At 42.4% G+C, this 23,807-nt stretch overlaps 1 protein-coding gene across 1 annotated transcript in view; it reads right to left on the bottom strand.

The window, feature by feature from the left end:
* Positions 1 to 343: 343 nt before the first annotated feature.
* LOC134326353 (mitogen-activated protein kinase kinase kinase 11) overlaps positions 344 to 23,807 on the bottom strand; it is a 58,992-nt gene continuing 35,528 nt past the window's right edge. Inside the window, exons 2-10 of the mRNA XM_063008503.1 lie at positions 19,485 to 19,665; positions 16,933 to 17,081; positions 9,255 to 9,430; positions 7,172 to 7,418; positions 5,247 to 5,354; positions 4,947 to 5,103; positions 4,380 to 4,486; positions 2,212 to 2,775; positions 344 to 1,192 (exon numbers count right to left, since the gene is read on the bottom strand). Of these exons, the coding sequence (XP_062864573.1) occupies positions 585 to 1,192; positions 2,212 to 2,775; positions 4,380 to 4,486; positions 4,947 to 5,103; positions 5,247 to 5,354; positions 7,172 to 7,418; positions 9,255 to 9,430; positions 16,933 to 17,081; positions 19,485 to 19,665 (2,297 nt within the window). The 3' untranslated portion in view covers positions 344 to 584. The remainder of the gene's footprint in view (positions 1,193 to 2,211; positions 2,776 to 4,379; positions 4,487 to 4,946; positions 5,104 to 5,246; positions 5,355 to 7,171; positions 7,419 to 9,254; positions 9,431 to 16,932; positions 17,082 to 19,484; positions 19,666 to 23,807) is intronic.

Consider the following 23,807-nt stretch of genomic DNA (forward strand, 5'->3'; position numbering starts at 1 on the left):
AATGCTTGTCTGTGTTTTTTTGTTTGTTTTGGTTTTTGTATCATGATACATATTGTGTATTTCAAACTACTTATCAAGATGTTCTGCCATATCACCCAGTCCTGCATACATTCTGGCCTTCATTCATTAATAATTAGCAACGTTAGCATTTTGTTTCGTTATTTATAAGCTAAAACAAGACGTGAATGTTCACAAATTGAGGTAACCAACTGAAAAAGGCACTTGAAAATGTGGCACTCCAAATATCTCATAAAATAAAAATATGACAAACAAAATTCCCAGTTGTACACTTGCAGTGCTAATAATTGCTAATAATAATTGAGGGAAATGGCTTTGCTGGTGAAATTATTCACTTGATTTGACATAAAGGCACATTGTATAAATGCAAATCAGCTACCCTTTTTTAAAAGCAAGAAAAAATTATAATTATAATTATAAATTATTTGATGTTGGGTTAACTTTTTTCATTGTTTTGCAAAAATACTGAATACATTTTCGGACAAAATCTCCAGAGCACCACATGGTAGTAATCACTGCTGGTATAAACTCATGCTGTACGTGACAGGTAAATGTATGGCTTCCCCTTAAAACCGGTCATCTTTCTGTTGTGTTGCTGATTTGAAGGGACTCAGACCCAGAGTCCTCCTTGGAAAAACTTTCTCTTTGGCAACATCTATGGGCTTGTTGACTCCTGCCCAGCCCAGGTCAATAAATGGGGTGTCAGCAGGGTTCAGTGTGGCAACCCTAAGTGACAGGTTAGGACTACCATTGGCCGAACAGGGTGCGGAGCGAGACATATGGAAAGGAGCACAAAAAGGATCAAATGGTGATGAAAGGTCAGAGTTTGCAGAAGGATCCACCTTGAGGCTAAAAGGATCACAGTCAGGAGATGGAAATGGGTCACAGTCTGTAAAAGGGTTGGTAGGAGAGGGTCGGTACCCTAGTCGTGGACTCGTCGGGTTGCTAGTTGAGATGCCAACCTGTAAGCCACACTTTTTTTTCCCGCCAGCTGAAATAAAGCTCCAGGGATCGATCCGTGGTCTGTTAGGGGATGGACGTGGCCGTGGAATGATGTCGACCTCCAGACGCTGTGTTTTGGGGCTCCAAGGACAAGAGTCTGGGTACTTAGCAAAAAGTACAGGAGACTGTGTGTCCGCTTCCATAGTGTCTTGGCACAGTGGTAGATCCAAAACTGAATAAAGAAGAAAGAAAAAGAAACAGAAATTAAATAGATTAGATAGAGCACATAAAAAACTGCTTAAACAGCCCAATTTGAACTGATAATTACAAGGTACAATACACCGATCAGTCATAACATTAGCACATCCCACAGACGTTCGATTGGATTGAGATATGAGGCCAAGTCAACACCTCAAACTCATTGTTGTGCTCCTCAAACCATTTCTGAACCCCAGCTCCATACATAACAAACTGTGATGCTCTGTGTATTCTGACACCTTTCTATCAGAACCAGCATTAACTTCTTCAGCAATTTGAGCTACAGAAGCTTGTCTCTTGGACCACACGCACCAGCCTTCGCTCCCCACATGCATCAATGAGCCTTGGCCGCCCATGACCCTGTCGCCAGTTTACCACTGTTCCTTCTTTGGACCACCTTTGATAGATACTGACCACTTGACCTGGGAACGCCCCACAAGAGCTGCAGTTTTGGAGATGCTCTGACCCAGTCGTCCAGCCATCACAATTTGGCCCTTGTCAAACTCGCTCAAATCCTTGTCCATTTTTCCTGCTTCTAACACACCAACTTTGGGGATAAAATGTTCACTTGCTGCCTAATATATCCCACACACTAATAACCCAACTAATTTTCTTTTTAAATAGACCACATTAAATGCAATTCAGACCCCCTTGCATGTCCACCAACTATCCTTACTGTACTCCTTTCCCCATTTAGCTAAAAGTTCTATTATTTGTACTTTGCTATTCCAAGAAGTTGAGAGGCCTAACTTAATAAGGAGTCATTTGTCATAACCATGACTATTTAATTAAAAAATAACTGTTAGCTAGATCTTAGTTAGAAGATCTGTATAATAATCAGCATATTTGATGAGTGTAGGTTAAATAGTTCAGCTTTTGAATGTTAAAAGTAATATTTGGCATAGCATTTATCTATAAAACCTGAAACTACAATCTAACAGAAGATGATCATTTAAAATCCACCATTTAAGAATAACTGTCTGAAGTTAATACCTAGTTGTGAGGCTCTGGAACTTCTCCCTCTGTCTCCACTTTCAAACATTTCTTTTATTTCTGTCCCTCCGAGCTGGTCAGCACTTCCATGCAGTGGAGTCTTTCTGCCTGATCTCTCCAGGTGTCTTTCTCTGGGATTTGGAGGTGGGGGGGTCAGGGATAATGGCTTATTTTCCAGAGGCTTCAGTGTATCGAGAAACCCTTGAGGCAAAGAATCCACACTGAAAGTGATGAGGTCCCCAACTATTGAGTTATTTGTGGGTAAGTCCTCCAGAGCAAGTGGGGGGTGTTCTCGCTCTAGCTCCAGAACAGAAACGTTAGTTCTTGGGGCAGTTCGTGGAGGTGGAGTAGGCGGGTGCTGTGGTTCCAAATGACGACCCAGAGCCACAGAGGCCAGCAAGGTAGCACCACTGAGCAGGGCCTTGTGAGTGCTCTTGACATGGACAAGAACACCTGAGCGACAGTCAGGGTTTGGGGAGCTTCGAGGAGACAAATATCCCTCTTCACTCTCAGAGTCCTCTGCTGTGTGAGCCATCCAGAACGGTTCTTTACTTAAGCCAGAACCTAGAAAAGATTAGAAACAGTGATGACCACATGCCCATAGTAGCCTGCAGGCTGTGGCTTGTTCTATGACAATGGAATTTTGATTACATTTCTGGTAGGCCAACAGGCATACAATAATTTGTTATATCTAGACACCTCAAAAATAAAAGATTCTAATGTGCCCACTATTTATGAAGTAACCACAATAAGTAATTAAGCCAACGCTGCTGGCCTTGCTACTTGCTAATTAACAAAACACAACAGGCAGGTTTAGTTTTTGCTGGACCAATCACCACAACAACAAATTAATATTAAACAATGAAAAAGTAAACAATAAAAATGATTCATTCTCGAGTTTTCTCTTCGTCGTCTTGAGTCAGTGACGTAAAAGTGGTTGCTGATTGGATCATTTAAAGCTGGCAGCAACACTAAAGAATTGTAAGATCTCTGTTGTTTTGCTGTATTGACGTTTATCATGGTTTCTTGTTAGCCAGGAGCTAATATGCCTCCACTCTCCAAACGCCTGCCTCAGCTGTGCCCATCTGTGTAAGAAAATCGCTTGAAGGCAAGATAACATTACACCAGATTTAAAAAGATAAGGACTTACATGACTCTTTATTAGCTACCGTCATTGATCCTGCCACTGTACCTGCTCTAAACAACACTGCTCTGTGACCAAAAACTGTTTCTGTCCAGGCCAAAAAAATCAATGGCCACAACTGGGTGCTCGACCAATGCTGGTAGCCTAACACACGGTAACAGCCCACAGGTGAAAGCTAGGCAGCAGGCGCTCTGACAGGCAAATCCTCATCTTCTGACCCCACACTGCTGTATTACATTGGAAAAACAGATTCTCTGTTTTAGAGAATGCGAGGACCATCCTCAGTCCTTTAACAAATCTGATTCACGCAATGCACACCTGGCTCTTGACGGTAGGTTTGAGGCTGCCATGCCAACAATAACTTTTCTGCTTGACTGCCAGATGTGTTGAGAATCTGTGGTGACTACAGTCATGTCCAAAACAATGTTTCCAGAATATTTCCAGAATATATAAATCAATTTTCAACTGTGTTTGTCCACCTAACTAATGAAAACCCTTTTATATAATTTATTCTCTCGGCTGTCGCGGTTAAAAGCTGAAACTGGTCATTCGTTCATTAAGCTGTCACTTACACAACAACCAATGAAGAGAGAGATTGAAATTCCACCCAAAATCTGAATTCAGAAGCTCTGATTGGTTTATACATCTGAATCTCTTTAACAAATGAGTTGTTTACGAGTGAGCAAAACGAATGAATCTTTACCATAGATAAGAGCACAGTTTCCTGATTCAATTCCAATGAATAATTTGTCTAAAAAGAGTCGTTTCTGACTCATTGACCCAGTGATTCAGTTTTCATGTGTGTGTGTGTGTGCACGCGCCCAACAGCTTATACGCGAAAGAAAGCGTTCCACGCATCGCTTGTGCTTTGTTTTAAACATTCTGAAATGGTAACCTGTGTATCCTAGGCATACTCGAATATATCAATATTTGTGATATACCGCCCAGTCCTAACTGGTAGCTTGAAAATATAAGGCACACCTCTATGTGTCACAAGCACGATGGAGAACAACAGATAACATACCATTTTGGGATGGTTCTGGTGTTGTGGATCGGTACTCTTCAAAGTCGTCTTTGGAGTCTCCATTTTCATTGCTGTCCAATGCCAGGAGCCGAGCTCTCATAGACAAACTGAAACATACAAACAAACACATAACTCCATTAGTTTCTACTCCCTCAGAAAATATTTAGATAGTAATATGTGCACTTTTGTATAAATACACTTTTACTTGGCGAGCGTTGTGGTGGATCTGGTACTACTGGAAACACTGAGTACAAGGTAGGAAGGAATACACCCTATAACTTAAATCCCCTTACACCTCCCCTGACAATTAATAATGGTCAATTTAACTTACATTGGCTCAGCTGGTAAAGTAGGTACCATATGGCAACATGAGTCCTTAGATCCTGGCATAATACTTGTCTGGTTACTGTCTGTGAGAAGTATTGTAACGACACCAACCAACTCTACCATCTACCCACTCAGAAGGGGTCATTTTAATTGGTATCTTTAATAGTTTTTGTGGGCAAACCAAAACATTTTACATGAATACTTGCGTGTCAGTATGTATAGGTGTATATGAGAACATACCCACTGTCATGTGGACTAAGGCGCTGCATTTTGGGGCTCTTGGGACTTTTGGGGCTCTGGGGTCTCCAGTGGGAGGTAAGTCTCCTTTCTCCATTATTTTTAAGAGGAAGTGTCTCACACTGCCCCACCGAGCTCCACTTACTCTCACTTGGACTCACTGCAATAATTATTATAATTATAAAACATGACAACTGTATTAATAAAAGCATCAGAATTTTAAATGAACATTTTCAAATAATGACAATATCTTGACACAGTATGACTAAATTTGTATGTGTTAGTTGTAAAAGTCACACTCACGTTGGATTGCACGAAAGCGAGGACCAATAGATGGTGAACACAAATCTGGAGAATTCCGTCTCTTTTCCAAACCAGGAGATGCTTGCACTGTGATCTTATGAATAAAATCTGAAACACACATTACATTTACATGGTTTGATGATTCGGTGGGTGGCAATGTTGACTCACAGCAAGAAGTTCCTTTTGTGAGGAGTCTGCATGTTCTCCACGTGGCTATGTGGGTTTCTTCCCGGAACTCTGGTTTCCTTCCACAGTAAAAAGACATATACACTGATCAGCCATAACATTAAAACCGCCTCCTTGTTTCTACACACACTGTCCATTTTATCAGCTCCACTTACCATATAGAAGCACTTTGTAGTTCTACAATTACTGACTGTAGTACATCTCTTTCTTTGCATACATTTTTAACCTGCTTTCACCCTGTTCTTCAATGGTCAGGACCCCCACAGGACCACCACAGAGCAGGTATTATTTGGGTGGTGGATAATTCTCAGCACTGCAGTGATACTGACATGGTGGTGGTGTGTTAGTGTGTGTTGTGCTGGTATGAGTGGATCAGACACAGAGTTTTTAAATACCATGTCCACTCACTGTCCACTATTAGACACTCCTAACTAGTTGGTCCACCTTGTAGATGTAAAGTCAGAGACAATCACTCATCTATTGCTGCTGTTTGAGTTGGTCCTCTTCTAGACCTTCATCAGTGGGCACAGGACGCTGCCCATGGGGCGCTGTTGGATGGATATTTTAGGTTGGTGGACTATTATCAGTCTAGCAGGGACAGTGAGGTGTTTAAAAACTCTATCAGCTTTGCTGTGTCTTATTCACTCGTACCAGCACAACACACACTAACACACCACCACCATGTCAGTGTCACTGCAGTGCTGAGATTGATCCACCACCCAAATAATACATACTCTGTGGTGGTCCTGTGGGGGTCCTGACCATTGAAGAACAGCAGGAAAGGGGGATAAAAAAGCATGCAGAAAAACAGATGGACTACAGTCAGTAATTGTAGAACTACAAAGTGCTTCTATACGGTAAGTGGAGCTGATAAAATTGACAGTGAGTGTAGAAACAAGGAGGTGGTTTTAATGTTATGGCTGAGCAGAGTAAGTTGTGAGAATTGCAGATTGCCCATGTCTGTGTTTAACATTGAATTGATGTGATGAATCATGTGTAACCTAATCTGTCCTGTCATGAATGTAACCACAGGTGAGATCCAGGGTTGAAATTTCTGTGGTACCATCAGCCAGTATGGGGAGGGGGTCTTTCCAAACAGTATTGCAGTTTGTTGACATGCTTATCAGTGCACTCTCAGTGCTGATCACAAGCCCAGATAAATTAGGACAACAGGAAGGGTTGCATAAGGAAGTGCATCCTGCATGATATTGCAGATTTTAAAACCTGACCTAAAGTTGGGTTACAACATGATTAAACTATTGGGAACTCACTAATGACCCTGTGATAATCACCACCCAGATGTGTGTTCAAACCACAGTGAAAAGGAGCTTCCACAAAAAAACCTAAGAGAGAAGATAATTAAATTGCACCAGAAGGGCAATGCATATAAGACCTTGCACATTCCTAGAGACTTCTTTGGGAGCATTGTCTGAAAGTTCATGGCGCAACAGACAACAAAGAAAGACTTGATAACCTGATTAAAGCTGGGACAAATGTGTGAGATCACTTAACAACCAAGGTGGATGGATGGATGGATGGATGGATAGACAGATAGATAGACAGACAGTGATGCATACAATACAATACAATGACGCACATAAAGTTGCAGTCTGAACTATTCAAACCCATCAGCTTTAAAGGTATTAAGGTATGGTGATATTTATAGAATTAAATGAGGTCACATCCCAGTGCATGTAGTTATGAGTGCAACCATGCAGGCAACATCCTGCTCTGATTACCCTGTGGCATGCTGATCTTCTCTCCATTTTTACTCTTGAGCTTGTGTTTTTTAAAGGTTCCTTTGCGCTTCTTGACGTTAGGTTTCTCCTGGTTCTGGTTCAGGTGGAGAATGAGGAGTGATAGTTCCCTCTCGAACACATCCTGCTCCCACTGTGCTAACTGCTGCTCCCTCAGACGAAGAAATTCTTCATGAGATTTCTGCTCCAAAGCAGCACGCTTCAGTTCTTCTTCACGACACAGCAGCTCCTAAACCATATTAAACACAAATATTATTAAACACAAATATTTTTCAAAAGTTATAGATTTTTTATTCACTATATTCTGTTGAGTACTTTTAGAATTGCAATGTCTGCATGTCTATCCAAATATACATGTATATACACTGATTACGCATAACATGAAAGGGTCTACATGGTCTGCAACAATGCTTAGGTAGGTGGTACGTGTCAAAGTAACATCCATATGTATGGCAGGACCCAAGGTTTCCCAGCAGAACATTGCCCAAAGCATCACACTGCCTCCGCCGGCTTGCCTTTCTTCCCATAGTGCATCCTGGTGCCATGTGTTGCTCAAGTAAGCAACGCACACGCACCCGGCCATCCACATGATGTAAAAGAAAATGTGATTGATCAGATCAGGCCACCTTCTTCCATTGCTCTGTGGTACAGTTCTGAAGCTCATTTGCCCACTGTCAGTGCAGCCCCATATGCAACAAACTGCAATGCACTGTGTATTCTGACACCTTTCTATCAGAACCAGCATTAACTTCTTCAGCAATCTGAGCTACAGTAGCTCGTCTGTTGGATCAGACCACACGGGCCAGCCTTCGCTCCCCATGTGCATCAATGAGCCTTGGCCAGCCATGACCCTGTCGCCGGTTTACCACTGTTTGTTCCTTGGACCACTTTTGATGGATACTGACCACTGCAGACCGGGAACACCCCACACGAGTTGCAGCTTTGGAGATGCTCTGACCCAGTCGTCTAGCCATCACAATTTGGCCCTTGTCAACAGATTTACATCCCCTTAATACAACCTTTCAACTATAGTGTTCTGAACTGTTTTTTTCTGTCATGCTCTTTATCTGATGACACTCAGCTCATCCTGTCATTTTTCCTTTCAGACATTCTCAGTCGGATCTCAACATGCCTGACAGATATCTAATTACAGATGGCAGCTTATGATTTAAATAGTAATCCCTCATTGACTCTCGGATCAAACAATCTGATAATGTTAAAAACCTTGGTGTTGTCCAGGATAACTAGCTGTACTTCACAGCTCATGTTGCCAAGCTGACAAGATTGTTGTCCTACCTCCTGGTCCACTATCAGACCCCTGTAGATGCCTGTCTAAATTTAAATCAAATCAAATACTATCACATCGGCCGCTCAGGTGGCACAGCAGTAAAAACACACGCTAGCACACCGGAGCTGGGATCTCAAATACATAGTATCGAATCTCAGCTCTGAACAACGATTGGCCTGTTGTTCATATAGGGGTGGGGTAGTAGTAAGCCGGATAGGGTCTTCTCGTAACTGATGCAACTATGACCTCTGCTGGCTGATTGATGGCGCCTGCACAGGGGCAAGGAAGGAGTGCGTTAATCAGGGTGTGTCTCTCGGTACACAGGGCTGATCCGCATTAGCACTCGCCTAGTGCAGGTGAAAAGATACATACTGCTCTCTTCACAGGCTTTCTGTAGCTGACTGTATTCAATTTTAAACAACGGTTCTTGTCTACAAATCCAAAGATTGACCAGCCCTGACATTACCTTGAGAAATTATCAAACACATTCTTTACCACAAATCTTCAAGCTACAAGTTAAGCATGTCTTGATCCACCAATCAGAACTCAAAGGAGACAAGCATCAATACTCTTCTTTTAGTAGCACTACTTCCCGTCAGTTCAAACAGCTAGATCTGTTGCTGTCTTACAAAGACAACTAAAGATCCACCTCCTTACAATAAAAACTTACTTCTATATGTACTTTTGTTTTAATAAAATCTGAATAGAAACATGTGGATGAGGATAATAAAAATAATAATAAGAATTACAGGAAAAATACTCTTTAAACATACAGACCTTTTCCTTGGCACGTAGCTCATCAAACATGTCCTGGATCTCCAGTTTCCAGTTGTCCTGCAGTGAATGGAAGGAATCTGGAGGCATCTCCTCCATCACCTGCTGCTCCAGTGCACACAGCTGCGCCAAGATGGAGGCAAAGCTCGGCCTGTGGTGCGGGTCCTGGTCCCAACATTCTAGTATACACATACATACGTTCACAAACACACACACCACCACACCACAATTAAAGAACAAGCTTTAAAAAAATTGGGACAGAGGTATGTTTACCATTGTTTACTATTGTGTTACATTACCTTTGCTATATATATATATATATATATATATATATATATATATATATATATATATATATATATATATATATATATATATACAGTGTATCACAAAAGTGAGTACACCCCTCACATTTCTGCAGATATTTAAGTATATCTTTTCATGGGACAACACTGACAAAATGACACTTTGACACAATGAAAAGTAGTCTGTGTGCAGCTTATATAACAGTGCAAATTTATTCTTCCCTCAAAATAACTCAATATACAGCCATTAATGTCTAAACCACCGGCAACAAAAGTGAGTACACCCCTAAGAGACTACACCCCTAAATGTTCAAATTGAGCACTGCTTGTCATTTTTCCTCCAAAATGTCATGTGATTTGTTAGTGTTACTAGGTCTCAGGTGTGCATAGGGAGCAGGTGTGTTCAATTTAATAGTACAGCTCTCACACTCTCTCATACTGGTCACTGAAAGTTCCAACATGGCACCTCATGGCAAAGAACTCTCTGAGGATCTTAAAAGACGAATTGTTGCACTACATGAAGATGGCCAAGGCTACAAGAAGATTGCCAACACCCTGAAACTGAGCTGCAGCACAGTGGCCAAGATCATCCAGCGTTTTAAAAAAACAGGGTCCACTCAGAACAGACCTCGCGTTGGTCGTCCAAAGAAGCTGAGTGCACGTGCTCAGCGTCACATCCAACTGCTGTCTTTGAAAGATAGGCGCAGGAGTGCTGTCAGCATTGCTGCAGAGATTGAAAAGGTGGGGGGTCAGCCTGTCAGTGCTCAGACCATACGCCGCACACTACATCAAATTGGTCTGCATTGCTGTCACCCCAGAAGGAAGCCTTTTCTGAAGTCTCTACACAAGAAAGCCCGCAAACAGTTTGCTGAAGACATGTCAACAAAGGACATGGATTACTGGAACCATGTCCTATGGTCTGATGAGACCAAGATTAATTTGTTTGGTTCAGATGGTCTCAAGCATGTGTGGCGGCAATCAGGTGAGGAGTACAAAGATAAGTGTGTCATGCCTACAGTCAAGCATGGTGGTGGGAATGCCATGGTCTGGGGCTGCATGAGTGCAGCAGGTGTTGGGGAGTTACATTTCATTGAGGGACACATGAACTCCAATATGTACTGTGAAATACTGAAGCAGAGCATGATCCCCTCCCTCCGGAAACTGGGTCGCAGGGCAGTGTTCCAGCATGATAATGACCCCAAACACACCTCTAAGACGACCACTGCTTTATTGAAGAGGCTGAGGGTAAAGGTGATGGACTGGCCAAGCATGTCTCCAGACCTAAACCCAATAGAACATCTTTGGGGCATCCTCAAGCGGAAGGTGGAGGAGCGCAAAGTCTCGAATATCCGCCAGCTCCGTGATGTCGTCATGGAGGAGTGGAAAAGCATTCCAGTGGCAACCTGTGAAGCTCTGGTAAACTCCATGCCCAGGAGAGTTAAGGCAGTTCTGGGAAATAATGGTGGCCACACAAAATATTGACACTTCAGGAACTTTCACTAAGGGGTGTACTCACTTTTGTTGCTGGTGGTTTAGACATTAATGGCTGTATATTGAGTTATTTTGAGGGAAGAATAAATTTACACTGTTATATAAGCTGCACACAGACTACTTTTCATTGTGTCAAAGTGTCATTTTGTCAGTGTTGTCCCATGAAAAGATATACTTAAATATCTGCAGAAATGTGAGGGGTGTACTCACTTTTGTGATACACTGTATACAGTGCCTTGCAAAAGTATTCAGCCCCCTTGAACTTTTCAACCTTTTGCCACATTTCAGGCTTCAAACATAACGATATGAAATTGTAATTGTTTGTGAAGAATCAACAACAAGTGGGACACAATCGTGAAGTGGAACGAAATTTATTGGATATTTTAAACTTCTTTTAGAAATAAAAAACTAAAAAGTGGGGCGTGCAATATTATTCAGCCCCTTTACTTTCAGTGCAGCAAACTCACTCCAGAAGTTCAGTGAGGATCTCTGAATGATCCAATGTTGACCTAAATGACTGATGGTGATAAATAGAATCCACCTGTGTGTAATCAAGTCTCCGTATAAATGCACCTGCTCTGTGACAGTCTCAGAGTTCTGTTTAAAGCGCAGAGAGCATCATGAAGACCAAGGAACACACCAGGCAGGTCCGAGATACTGTTGTGGAGAAGTTTAAAGCCGGATTTGGATACAAAAAGATTTCCCAAGCTTTAAACATCTCAAGGAGCACTGTGCAAGCGATCATATTGAAATGGAAGGAGTATCAGACCACTGCAAATCTACCAAGACCCGGCCGTCCCTCTAAACTTTCAGCTCAAACAAGGAGAAGACTGATCAGAGATGCAGCCAAGAGGCCCATGATCACTCTGAATGAACTGCAGAGATCTACAGCTGAGGTGGGAGACTCTGTCCATAGGACACAATTAGTCGTACACTGCACAAATCTGGCCTTTATGGAAGAGTGGCAAGAAGAAAGCCATTTCTCAAAGATATCTATAAAAAGTCACCTGGGAGACACACCAAACATGTGGAAGAAGGTGCTCTGGTCAGATGAAACCAAAATCTAACTTTTTGGCCACAATGCAAAACGTTATGTTTGGCGTAAAAGCAACACAGCTCATCACCCTGAACACACCATCCCCACTGTCAAACATGGTGGTGGCAGCATCATGGTTTGGGCCTGCTTTTCTTCAGCAGGGACAGGGAAGATGGTTAAAATTGATGGGAAGATGGATGGAGCCAAATACAGGACCATTCTGGAAGAAAACCTGTTGCAGACCTGAGACTGGGACGGAGATTTATCTTCCAACAAGACAATGATCCAAAACATAAAGCAAAATCTACAATGGAATGGTTCACAAATAAACTTATCCAGGTGTTAGAATGGCCAAGTCAAAGTCCAGACCTGAATCCCATCGAGAATCTGTGGAAAGAGCTGAAAACTGCTGTTCACAAACACTCTCCATCCAACCTCACTGAGCTCGAGCTGTTTTGCAAGGAAGAATGGGCAAAAATGTCTGTCTCTCAATGTGCAAAACTGATAGAGACATATCCCAAGCGACTTGCAGCTGACTTGCAGCTTGCAGCTGTAATCGCAGCAAAAGGTGGCGCTACAAAGTATTAACGCAAGGGGGCTGAATAATATTGCACGCCCCACTTTTCAGTTTTTTATTTCTAAAAAAAGTTTAAAATATCCAATAAATTTCGTTCCACTTCACGATTGTGTCCCACTTGTTGTTGATTCTTCACAAAAAATTACAATTTCATATCGTTATGTTTGAAGCCTGAAATGTGGCAAAAGGTTGAAAAGTTCAAGGGGGCTGAATACTTTTGCAAGGCACTGTATATATATATATATATATATATTATATGCAGTGCCATCAGAAAGTATTCACACCCCTTCAGTTTTTACACATTTTGTTACGTTACAGACATTCGAAATCCGATTTGAGTATAGTTTTCTTTTAAAAAATCTACATGGAATAGCCCATAATGACAAAGTGAAAACATGTTTTCAGACATTTTTGTAAATCTTTTAAAAATGTAAACATTTAAACATAATAGGTACATAAATATTCACACCCTTTGCTATGACGCTCAAAATTGAGCTCAGGTGCATCCAGTTTACACTGATCATCCTTGAGATGCTTCTACAACTTGATTGGAGACCACCTGTGGTAAATTCAGCTGATTTAACATAATTTGGAATGGCACACACTTGTCTATAAAAGGTCTCACAGTTCACAGTGCATATCAGAGCAGAAACCAAGCAATGAAGTCAACGGAATTGTCTTCAGACCTCCGAGACCGGATTGTGTCAAGGCACAAATCTGGGGAAGAAAACAAAAAAATTTCTGCAGCATTGAAGGTCCCGAAAAGCACTGTGGTCTCCATTATTCGGAAATGGAAGACGTTTGGAACCACCAGAACCCTCCCTAGATCTGGCCGCCCGACCAAACTGAGTAATCGGGGAAAAAGGGCCTTGTTCAGAGAGGTGACCAAGAACCCAATGGTCACTAAGGCAGAGCTCCAGTGTTCCCTTGTGGAGATAGGACAGCCATCCAGTAGGTCAACCATTGCTAACACACTCCACCAATCAGGCCTTTATGGTAGAGTGGCCAGATGGAAGCCACTCCTCACTAAAAGGCACATGGCAGCCCGCTTGGAGTTTGCCAAAAAGCACCTTAAGGATTCTCAGACCAGAGGAATCAAAATAGAACTTTTTGGCCTGAACTACAAGCGTCATGTCTGGAGAAAAACAGGCACTGCTCATCGCCTGGCTAACACCATCCCTACTGTCAAGCATGGTGGTGGCAGCATCATGCTGTGGGTATGTTTTTCTGCGGCAGGAACTGGGCGACTAGTGCGCATAGAGGGTAAGATGATAGCAGCCAAATATAGAGAGATTCTTCAAGGAAACCTGCTCCAGAGTGCTCTGGAACTCAGACTAGGGTGACGATTCATCTTCCAACACGACAATGACCCAAAGCACACAGCCAAGATAACAAAGGAGTGGCTTCAGGAGCAGTCTGTGAATGTCCTTAAGTGGCCCAGCAAGAGCCCGGACTTGAATTCAATTGAACATCTCTGGAAAGACCTAAAAATGGCTGTCTACAGACACTGCCCATCCAACCTGACTGAGCTTGAGAGGATCTGCAGAGAAGAATGGGAGAAAATGCCCAAAAACAGGTGTGCCAAGCTTGTACAGACATACCCATGAAGACTTGAGGCTGTGATTGCTGCCAAAGGTGCTTCAACAAAATATTAAGCCATGGGTGTGAATACTTATGTACCTACTATGTTTAAATGTTTACATTTTTAATAAATTTACAAAAATGTCTGAAAACATGTTTTCACTTTGTCATTATGGGCTATTTCATGTAGATTTTTTAAAAGAAAACTATATTCAAATCGGTTTCCAAATGTCTGTAACGTAACAAAATGTGGAAAAAGTGAAGGGGTGTGAATACTTTCTGATGGCACTGTATATATATATATATTTATATATACTGATCAGGCATAACATTATGACAACTTTCCTAATATTGTGTTGGTCTCCTTTTTGCTGCCAAAACAGCTCTGACTCGTCAAGGCATGGACTTCACTAGACCCCTGAAGGTGTGCTGTGGTATCTGGCACCGAGATGTTAGCAGCAGATCCTTTAACTCCTGTAAGTTGTGAGGTGGCGCTTCCATGAATCGAACTTGTTTGTCCAGCACATACCACAGATGCTCTGGGGAATTTCTTCCATTGCTTCGTGGTCCAGTCCCGATGCTCAACTGGTGCCCCATATGCAACAAACCGTGATGCACTGTGACACCTTTCTATCAGAACCAGCATTATCTTCTTCAGCAATTTGAGCTACAGTAGCTCGTCTGTTGGATCGGACCACACCGGCCAGCCTTCGCTCCCCACGTGCATCAATGAGCCTTGGCCAACCACTTTTTTCTTGGACCACTTTTGATAGATACTGACCACTGCAAACCGGGAACACCCCACAAGAGCTGCAGTTTTGGAGATGCTCTGACCCAGTCAACTAGTCATCACAATTTGGTCAAACTCGCTCAAATCCTAATGCTTGATCATTTTTCCTGCTTCTAACACATCAACTTTGAGGATAAAATGTTCACTTGCTGCCTAATATATCCCACCCACTAACAAGTGCCGTGATGAAGAGATAATTAGTGTTATTCACTTCACCTGTCAGTGCTCATAACGTTATGCCTGGTCAGTGTACAGTGTATCACAAAAGTGAGTACACCCCTCACATTTCTGCAAATATTTCATTATATATTTTCATGGGACAACACTATAGACATGAAACTTGGATATAACTTAGAGTAGTCAGTGCACAGCTTGTATAGCAGTGTAGATTTACTGTCTTCTGAAAATAACTCAAAACACATCCATTAATGTCTAAATAGCTGGCAACATAAGTGAGTACACCCCACAGTGAACATGTCCAAATTGTGCCCAAATGTGTCGTTGTCCCTCCCTGGTGTCATGTGTCAAGGTCCCAGGTGTAAATGGGGAGCAGGGCTGTTAAATTTGGTGTTTTGGGTACAATTCTCTCATACTGGCCACTGGATATTCAACATGGCACCTCATGGCAAAGAACTCTCTGAGGATGTGAGAAATAGAATTGTTGCTCTCCACAAAGATGGCCTGGGCTATAAGAAGATTGCTAACACCCTGAAACTGAGCTACAGCATGGTGGCCAAGGTCATACAGCGGTTTTCCAGGACAGGTTCCACTCGGAACAGGCTTCGCCAGGGTCGACCAAAGAAGTTGAGTCCACGTGTTCGGTGTCATATCCAGAGGTTGGCTTTAAAAAATAGACACATGAGTGCTGCCAGCATTGCTGCAGAGGTTGAAGACGTGGGAGGTCAGCCTGTCAGTGCTCAGACCATACGCCGCACACTGCATCAACTCGGTCTGCATGGTCGTCATCCCAGAAGGAAGCTGACGCACAAGAAAGCCCGCAAACAGTTTGCTGAAGACAAGCAGTCCAAGAACATGGATTACTGGAATGCCCTGTGGTCTGACGAGACCAAGATAAACTTGTTTGGCTCAGATGGTGTCCAGCATGTGTGGCGGCGCCCTGGTGAGAAGTACCAAGACAACTGTATCTTGCCTACAGTCAAGCATGGTGGTGGTAGCATCATGGTCTTGGGCTGCATGAGTGTTGCTGGCACTGGGGAGCTGCAGTTCATTGAGGGAAACATGAATTCCAACATGTACTGTGACATTCTGAAACAGAGCATGATCCCCTCCCTTCGAAAACTGGGCCTCATGGCAGTTTTCCAACAGGATAACGACCCCAAACACAACCTCCAAGATGACAACTGCCTTGCTGAGGAAGCTGAAGGTAAAGGTGATGGACTAAACCCAATTGAGCACCTGTGGCGCATCCTCAAGTGGAAGGTGGAGGAGTTCAAGGTGTCTAACATCCACCAGCTCCGTGATGTCATCATGGAGGAGTGGAAGAGGATTCCAGTAGCAACCTGTGCAGCTCTGGTGAATTCCATGCCCAGGAGGGTTAAGGCAGTGCTGAATAATAATGGTGGTCACACAAAATACTGACACTTTGGGCACAATTTGGACATGTTCACTGTGGGGTGTACTCACTTATGTTGCCAGCTATTTAGACATTAATGGCTGTGTGTTGAGTTATTTTCAGAAGACAGTAAATCTACACTGCTATACAAGTTGTACACTGACTACTCTAAGTTACATCCAAGTTTTATTTCTATAGTGTTGTCCCATGAAAAGATATAATAAAATATTTGCAGAAATGTGAGGGGTGTACTCACTTTTGTGATACACTGTATGTACTTCCATATATGAATGGATGGATGGATGGATGGATGAATGAATAATCTTACCTGACATAAGTTGGGCGAAGGGATCAGGACAGGTGGATGGTATGGGCAGGGTCAGTTTGTTTACTGCCACTCCATAAGCTACGGCTAAACCATCTATCCCTCTGTATGGAGCCTCACCAGTCAGTAACTCCCACAATAACACACCATAACTAGATAAAGTAGAAATAAAAAGTTAAAAACATTAACATACATATACTAACTTCCAAATGTCACAAATTATTTAACCTTAATTCCAGAGGGTGTAATATGCTCATGCATCAAACAGCACTATGTGCTTAGAAATTACATATAGAAGCAGCTTTAGGACAACATTTAATAAGGTATAAAATTATAAAACAATATACTATAAAATCTGCAATGGTGTCAGTCCCTCCCTGTATCTAAGCACATGGATTTAATGTTTTTTGTTAAATTACACACCCCCTCTGTCTCTTCCCCTTTTTACTAATTCATCCTCTGATTTATGATCCACAGTCGTCCCTTGTGTGTCAATGATTAATCTGCGTATTTAAAACTCTCGCTGGTCCCAGCCAGCTTGCCTAAACTCTCACCCATCCCAGCCAGTTCTCCAGACCTGTGACTCCTCCACCACTGTTTTGTCAGCCTTCAGACAGCCCAAGCGATGCAAAGTTCATCCTTCCCTGTCTCTAAGCACATGGATTCTGTGTTTTTGTTTTGTTACACACTGTCTCTTCCCCTTTCCTCTGATTCACCCCTTGGTTTATGATTGCCAGCTGTTCTTTGTTTTATTTGCTTGTTTATTAGGGTTTTAACATCATGTTTTACACTTTGGTTCCCATCATAACAGGACAGGCAGTTACAGTTGAGAAATAATTTATGAGATTAATGTCAAACACAGTCACTGAAAAATTTGGGACAGTATGGAAAATGCTAATAAAATAAAAATGCAGTGTTTCTTACATTTACTTTGACTTTTATTTGATTGCAGACAGTTTGAACCTGATATATTTCATGCTCAACTTCATTTCATTTCTTAATATACCTCCATTCCTGCATTTCAGGCCTGCAACACATTAAAAAAAGCTGGAACGGAAGCAATTTAGGGCTAGTAATGAGGTGAAAAAACTAAATAATGATGTGACTTCAAACAGGTGATGTCAGCAGGTGATTGTAATCATTTTGTTTGGTACAAAAGCAGCATCCAGGAAAGGCTGAGTGTTTAATGAGCAAAGATGACCAGAGGATCTCCAGCTTGTCAACAAATGTGTGAGAAAATAATTGAAATGTTTAAAAACAATGTACCTCAAATAGAGATGGGAAGGGATTTGCATATTTCTCCCTCTTCAGTGCATAATATCATTAAACCATTCAAGAATCAGGAGGAATTTCAGTGTGTAAAGGGCAAGGGTGCAAGCTTAAGCTGAACGCCTGTGATCTTCAATCCCTCAGACGGCACTGCATCAAGAACCGCCACTCAACAATAGCTGATATAACCACAAATCCAAAAGCCAGTGTCTGTCATGGTATGAGGTTGTGTCAGTGCCCTTGGCAAAGGTCATTTACACTTATGTGATGGCAGCATTAATGCAGAAAAGTACATTGAGATCTTGGAGCAACATATGCTGCCTTCAAGATGTCAACTTTTCCAGGGACGTCCATACATTTTTCAACAGGACAATGCAAAACCACATGCTGCACACACTACAAAGGCATGGCTGTAGAAGAAGAGAGTACGGGTACTGGACTGGCCCCAGTAAAGAATGTGTGGAGAATTTTGAAACAAAAAATGCAACAACGATGACTCCATACTGTTGCACATCTTAAGACGTGTTTGCAGGAAGAACGGGACAAAATAAAAGCTGAAACACTAAATCACTTGGTCTCCTCTGTGCCCAAACGTCTTTTAAGTGTGGTGAAAAGGAATGGCAACATTACAAAATGGTAAATGCTTTACTGTCCCAACTTTTTTTGGAATGTGTTGCAGGACTGAAATGCAGGAATGGATGTTTATTAATAAATGAAATGAAGTTGAGCAAAAAAACATGAAATATCCCAGGTTCATGCTGTCTGCAATCAAATAAAAGTCAAAGTAAATGAAAGGAACTCTGTGTTTTTTTTTAATTATTATTTGCAATTTCCATGCTGTCCCATCATTTTCTGATTTGGGGTTGTACTTAACACTTGTTGCATTATGCATTACATGTAAAATGCTGGTTGTACAAAGGACACAGTGTAAATATACCATAAAACGTTCCTTCTATTTTTTTATTACTTTTACACACACACTCTAACAGCATGATAGGTCAAATGGGTACAATGGGTGCGGCTACAGCTACATGGATCCTGGAGACCAGGATTTGACTCTCTCCTCCAATCACTTTATATGAGGTTTTTACATGTTCTCCCAGCATCAATGTGTTTTCTCCAGCTACTTTAAACATACGACTGAAATAGATTGCCATCTTGTCATTGCCACTAGGTGTATTTAAGCAAATAAAGGTTTGAGTGTAAGTTTGGCCTGCATAAAATTTGTACCCCTCCCTGACCAGGCAAAAATGAGTAAATGAAGTAAATGAAACACACACTCCTACCTCCACACATCACTGCCTTTTGAAAAAGTGGAAGATTTGATGACTTCTGGTGCCATCCAGGCATAGGTTCCTGCTGTGCTCATCTTAGTGGTTTTGTGCCACTCTCTGGCCAATCCAAAATCTGTGATCTTCAAGGTGTTTCCTTCTATGCCATTCTTCTCTATTGGATGTGCTAAAAGTACTAAAGAATATGTAGAGAGGTATGTTAGTTCATGGTGATGAACAGGATTATTTAATTCATTACTCATCATCTGCACTGTGGATCATCACTTCCTGTGTGTTGGCAGAAAAGCAGAACTGGATGTGTGCATGAGAGACATCACAGACAAATAAGTAGCAAGAGTTAGGGAGGAGGGGGGAGGAAACTGCACTGCAAGTTTTAGAATAAAAGTCAGGCACTTGGGTGGTGGATGATTCTCAGCACTGCAGTGACAATGACATGGTGGTGGTGTGTTAGTGTGTGTTGTGCTGGTATGAGTGGATAACACAGCAGTGCTGCTGGAGTTTTTAAACACATCACTGTCACTGCTGGACTGAGAATAGTCCACCAACCAAAAATATCCAGCAAACAGTGTCCTGTGACCACTGATGAAGGTCTAGAAGATGACCAACTCAAACAGCAGCAATAGATGGGCGATCGTCTCTGACTTTACACAGATGAATACACACTGGACATGGTGTGACATGGACTAGGGAGCTCTCTACATAGACAGCATTCTACTTCACCCTACGCGTGCTTCCAAGAAGAAGCTGTTCAAATTCTTAGATATCTTAAAATGCTGTCTAGTAAGGTACCTTAAATTTTAACAGGATTTTGACTGAATAACGAGGGAGCATCCGATGCTTTCTAAGTGGTGAAGGCAATCCCAGGATTCAGTGCAGCATAACTTTTCTCACAAAAAAAAATGACAAATATGGCGGACGGTGCAGAGCAACGAACAAGTTATTTTCAAATGTAAATAAATTGTCATTGACCTATAATTTGTATAAAGGTGCACAAGTGTCTTTTATTCGCAAATTTGGGCTTGTCAGTGACAAATCAAGTTTTCGGTACACGGAGGGAGACATTAGTTGACATGCTACCTTAAAGTCTGAGAGTCTGAAATCCTGCTCTACCACAAGCAAACTAAAGAGCACACTCGAACAGCACACACACACACGCGCACACACGCACGCACACACACGCACACACACACGCACACACACACGCACGCACACGCACGCACACACACACGCACACACGCACACACGCACACAGATAGAGAGAGAGTGTGTGTGGTGCTTTCCTCCAGTCCGTTCCTGATCCCTCCCCAATGTTTGTCTTTGCATGTGTAACTAAAGTTTATTTGCAGAGGATGCACAGTGTGCAGAGCAATCTATGTACAGACAATACAATGATACCACTATATGTGTGGGTAAGCCAAAAATCACTAAATATACACCGATCAGCCATAACATTAAAACCACCTCCTTGTTTCTATACACACTGTTCATTTTATCGACTTCACTTACCATATAGAAGCACTTTGTAGTTCTACAATTACTGACTGTAGTCTATCTGTTTCTCTACATGCTTTGTTAGCCCCCTTTCACCCTGTTCTTTAATTTTCAGGACTCTCCCAGGACCACTACAGAGTAAGTATTATTTGGGTGGTGGAGCATTTTCAGCACTGCATTGACACTGACATGGTGGTGGTGTGTTAGTGTGTGTTGTGCTGGTATGAGTGGATAAGACACAGCAATGCTGATGGAGTTTTTAAACACCTCACTGTCACTGCTGGACTGAGAATAAGTCCACCAACCAAAAACATAAAGCCATCAGCGTCACCCCCCAGCGTCCATTTAGAAGATGACCAACTCGTCTCTGACTTTACATCCACAAGGTGGACCAACTAGGTAGGAGTGTCTAATAGAGTGGACAGTGAGTGGACACGGTATTTAAAAACTCCAGCAGCGCTGCTGTGTCTGATCCACTCACACCAGCACAACACACACTAACACACCACCACCATGTCAGTGTCACTGCAGTGCTGAGAATTATCCACCACCCAAATAATACCTGCTCTGTGGTGGTCCTGTGAGGGTCCTCACTAGGGCTGGGCGATATATCGAGATTTTATAAAATATCGATATATTTTCATACGCGATATAAGATAAGACAATATCGCAAATATCGATATAGATGTTGCGTTCCAGTTAGATCAGACAGTTCGTCTTTCTCTTCTCCCAGTTTGTCTCTGCACATGTTCACCTGGGCACATGTTCACTGAACACAACTCGCCCCTCCCCACCGCTTCACCAGTAATTCCTGCAGGCAGCGATAGCATGGAGACGGATAAAGACATGACCGAAGCTATCGAAGAGGAGCTGCTTACTAAAAAGAAAAATAATGACTCTTTTTGGAATTATTTGGAGATGGTTCGAATTCAAAGTGTCAGATGAGCAGCAGAATAATGTATTCTGTAGAGAATGCCGAAAACAAGTCCAGACAAAAGGTTCCAGCTCCGTGTACCTTTGGCATGGCTGGATTACTGACCGGGCCAGTGGGGCCAGCGCCCAGGGGCCCTTGAGGTCAGGGGGGCCCTGGCCCAAAACATTTTGCGATGCCTATCAACATTTATGATACAATATAATTTTATTTCCGAGGGCCCTCCATTTTAAGGATCCTCTGACTATTAGGGACTTTGACCCCAGGGCCTCTTGGGGGCCCTAGCCATGCTTTTGGGCCCTAGCCATGCTTTTGGGCCCCTTATGAAAATGGATGAGGCGTTGTGGCACTGCTCTGACTTCGACTTCTGGCTATTAGGGGTCCTAGGAAAGAGGGGGGCATATTTTTAGAGGGCCCTGGTTATGAGAGCCCCTACCAGGGGGCCCTAGAGAAGAGCAGGGCATACCATTAGAGGGCCCTTGATCACGAGGGCCCCTGCTATGGGGCCCTTGACTTCCATAGAAGTCGTTTACCATGGCTCCTTGACTTGCTAGGGACCTACAAATTGCCAGGCAAGCTACCATATTTCATAACAGACATTTGTTGCAAATATGTGATTCAGGCCCTTACTTAATGTTTCTGAATTTGTATTGTTTCAAAATTATTATGTTCAATTTCTCTTAAGCGCAGAGACACAAATTAAAGAGAATTGAAAAGAGTTGTTGCAGTCATCCAGTTTTTGGGGGAGAGGGGACTTGCTTTCAGGGGAGATGATGAGCTATTAGGATCAGCCCACAATGGTAATTTTTTGGGCATCATAGAACTCTTAGCCAAATTTGACCCATTCCTAGCTGAGCACCTCCAAAGGTTTGGAGGTAAGGGAAAAGGTTCTGTGTCCTACTTATCATCGACAGTGTGTGAAGAATTTATCCATTTGATGGGACAGAGAACAAAGCAGGCAATTGTTAATGAGATCAAAGAATCAAAATACTTCTCTGTTATAGTTGACTCCACTCCAGACCTTGCTCATGTGGACCAACTTACTTTTATTTTCAGGTTTGTTAATAATGACGGACATGTAGTTGAGCGTTTTCTAGCTTTTGAGCCTATTGAAAACCATAGTGGGGACAGTTTGGCAGAGTGTGTCGTTGCTATGGTGGAGAATCTGGGCCTAAACTTATCCAACTGTAGGGGCCAGTCATATGATAATGCAAGTAACATGTCGGGAAAGTACAATGGAGTCCAAGCTCATCTTAAACAAAGAAACCCTTTGATTTGTTATGTCCCCTGTGCAGCACATTCACTGAATTTAGTTGGTGTCAATGCTGTTGACAGTAGCCCAGAAGCTGGACGTTTTTTTGACTTTGTACAGGCAATGTACACATTTTGTGCATCATCTACACACAGGTGGGGAAAGGTTTTCCGTGATACTGATATCAAACTCACACTGAAATCACTGTCAGGTACTCGATGGAGCGCACGAGCTGAGTCAACTAAGGCTCTTTGGAAATATTATGCACAACTGAGAGAGGCATTAAATGATATGTTTAAAGATATGGAGGAGAAATGTGTAACTCGAAGTGAAGCCTCTGCACTCTGTGACAAATTGGACACGTTGGAGATGGCCTTCATGGCATACTTCTGGGACACAATACTACAGAGGTTCCTAGCCACAAGCCTGCAGCTGCAGAAGCATGATATTGACATATGTACAGCTACACAACTTCTCTTGTCTTTACGAGACTTTGTGGCAGCACAGAGAGATAACTTTGAGGTGTTTGAAGGGGCAGCTTTAAATGTCACCACTGCTGTCTCCCAAGAGTACAGGCATGACCTCCAGCGTACAAAGAAGCGCAAAATTATGTCTGATGATAGTGCAGAGCCAGGTGTAGCAT

The sequence above is a fragment of the Trichomycterus rosablanca genome, chromosome 14 (genome assembly GCF_030014385.1).
Source record: "Trichomycterus rosablanca isolate fTriRos1 chromosome 14, fTriRos1.hap1, whole genome shotgun sequence".
Classification (NCBI taxonomy): Eukaryota; Metazoa; Chordata; class Actinopteri; order Siluriformes; family Trichomycteridae; genus Trichomycterus; species Trichomycterus rosablanca.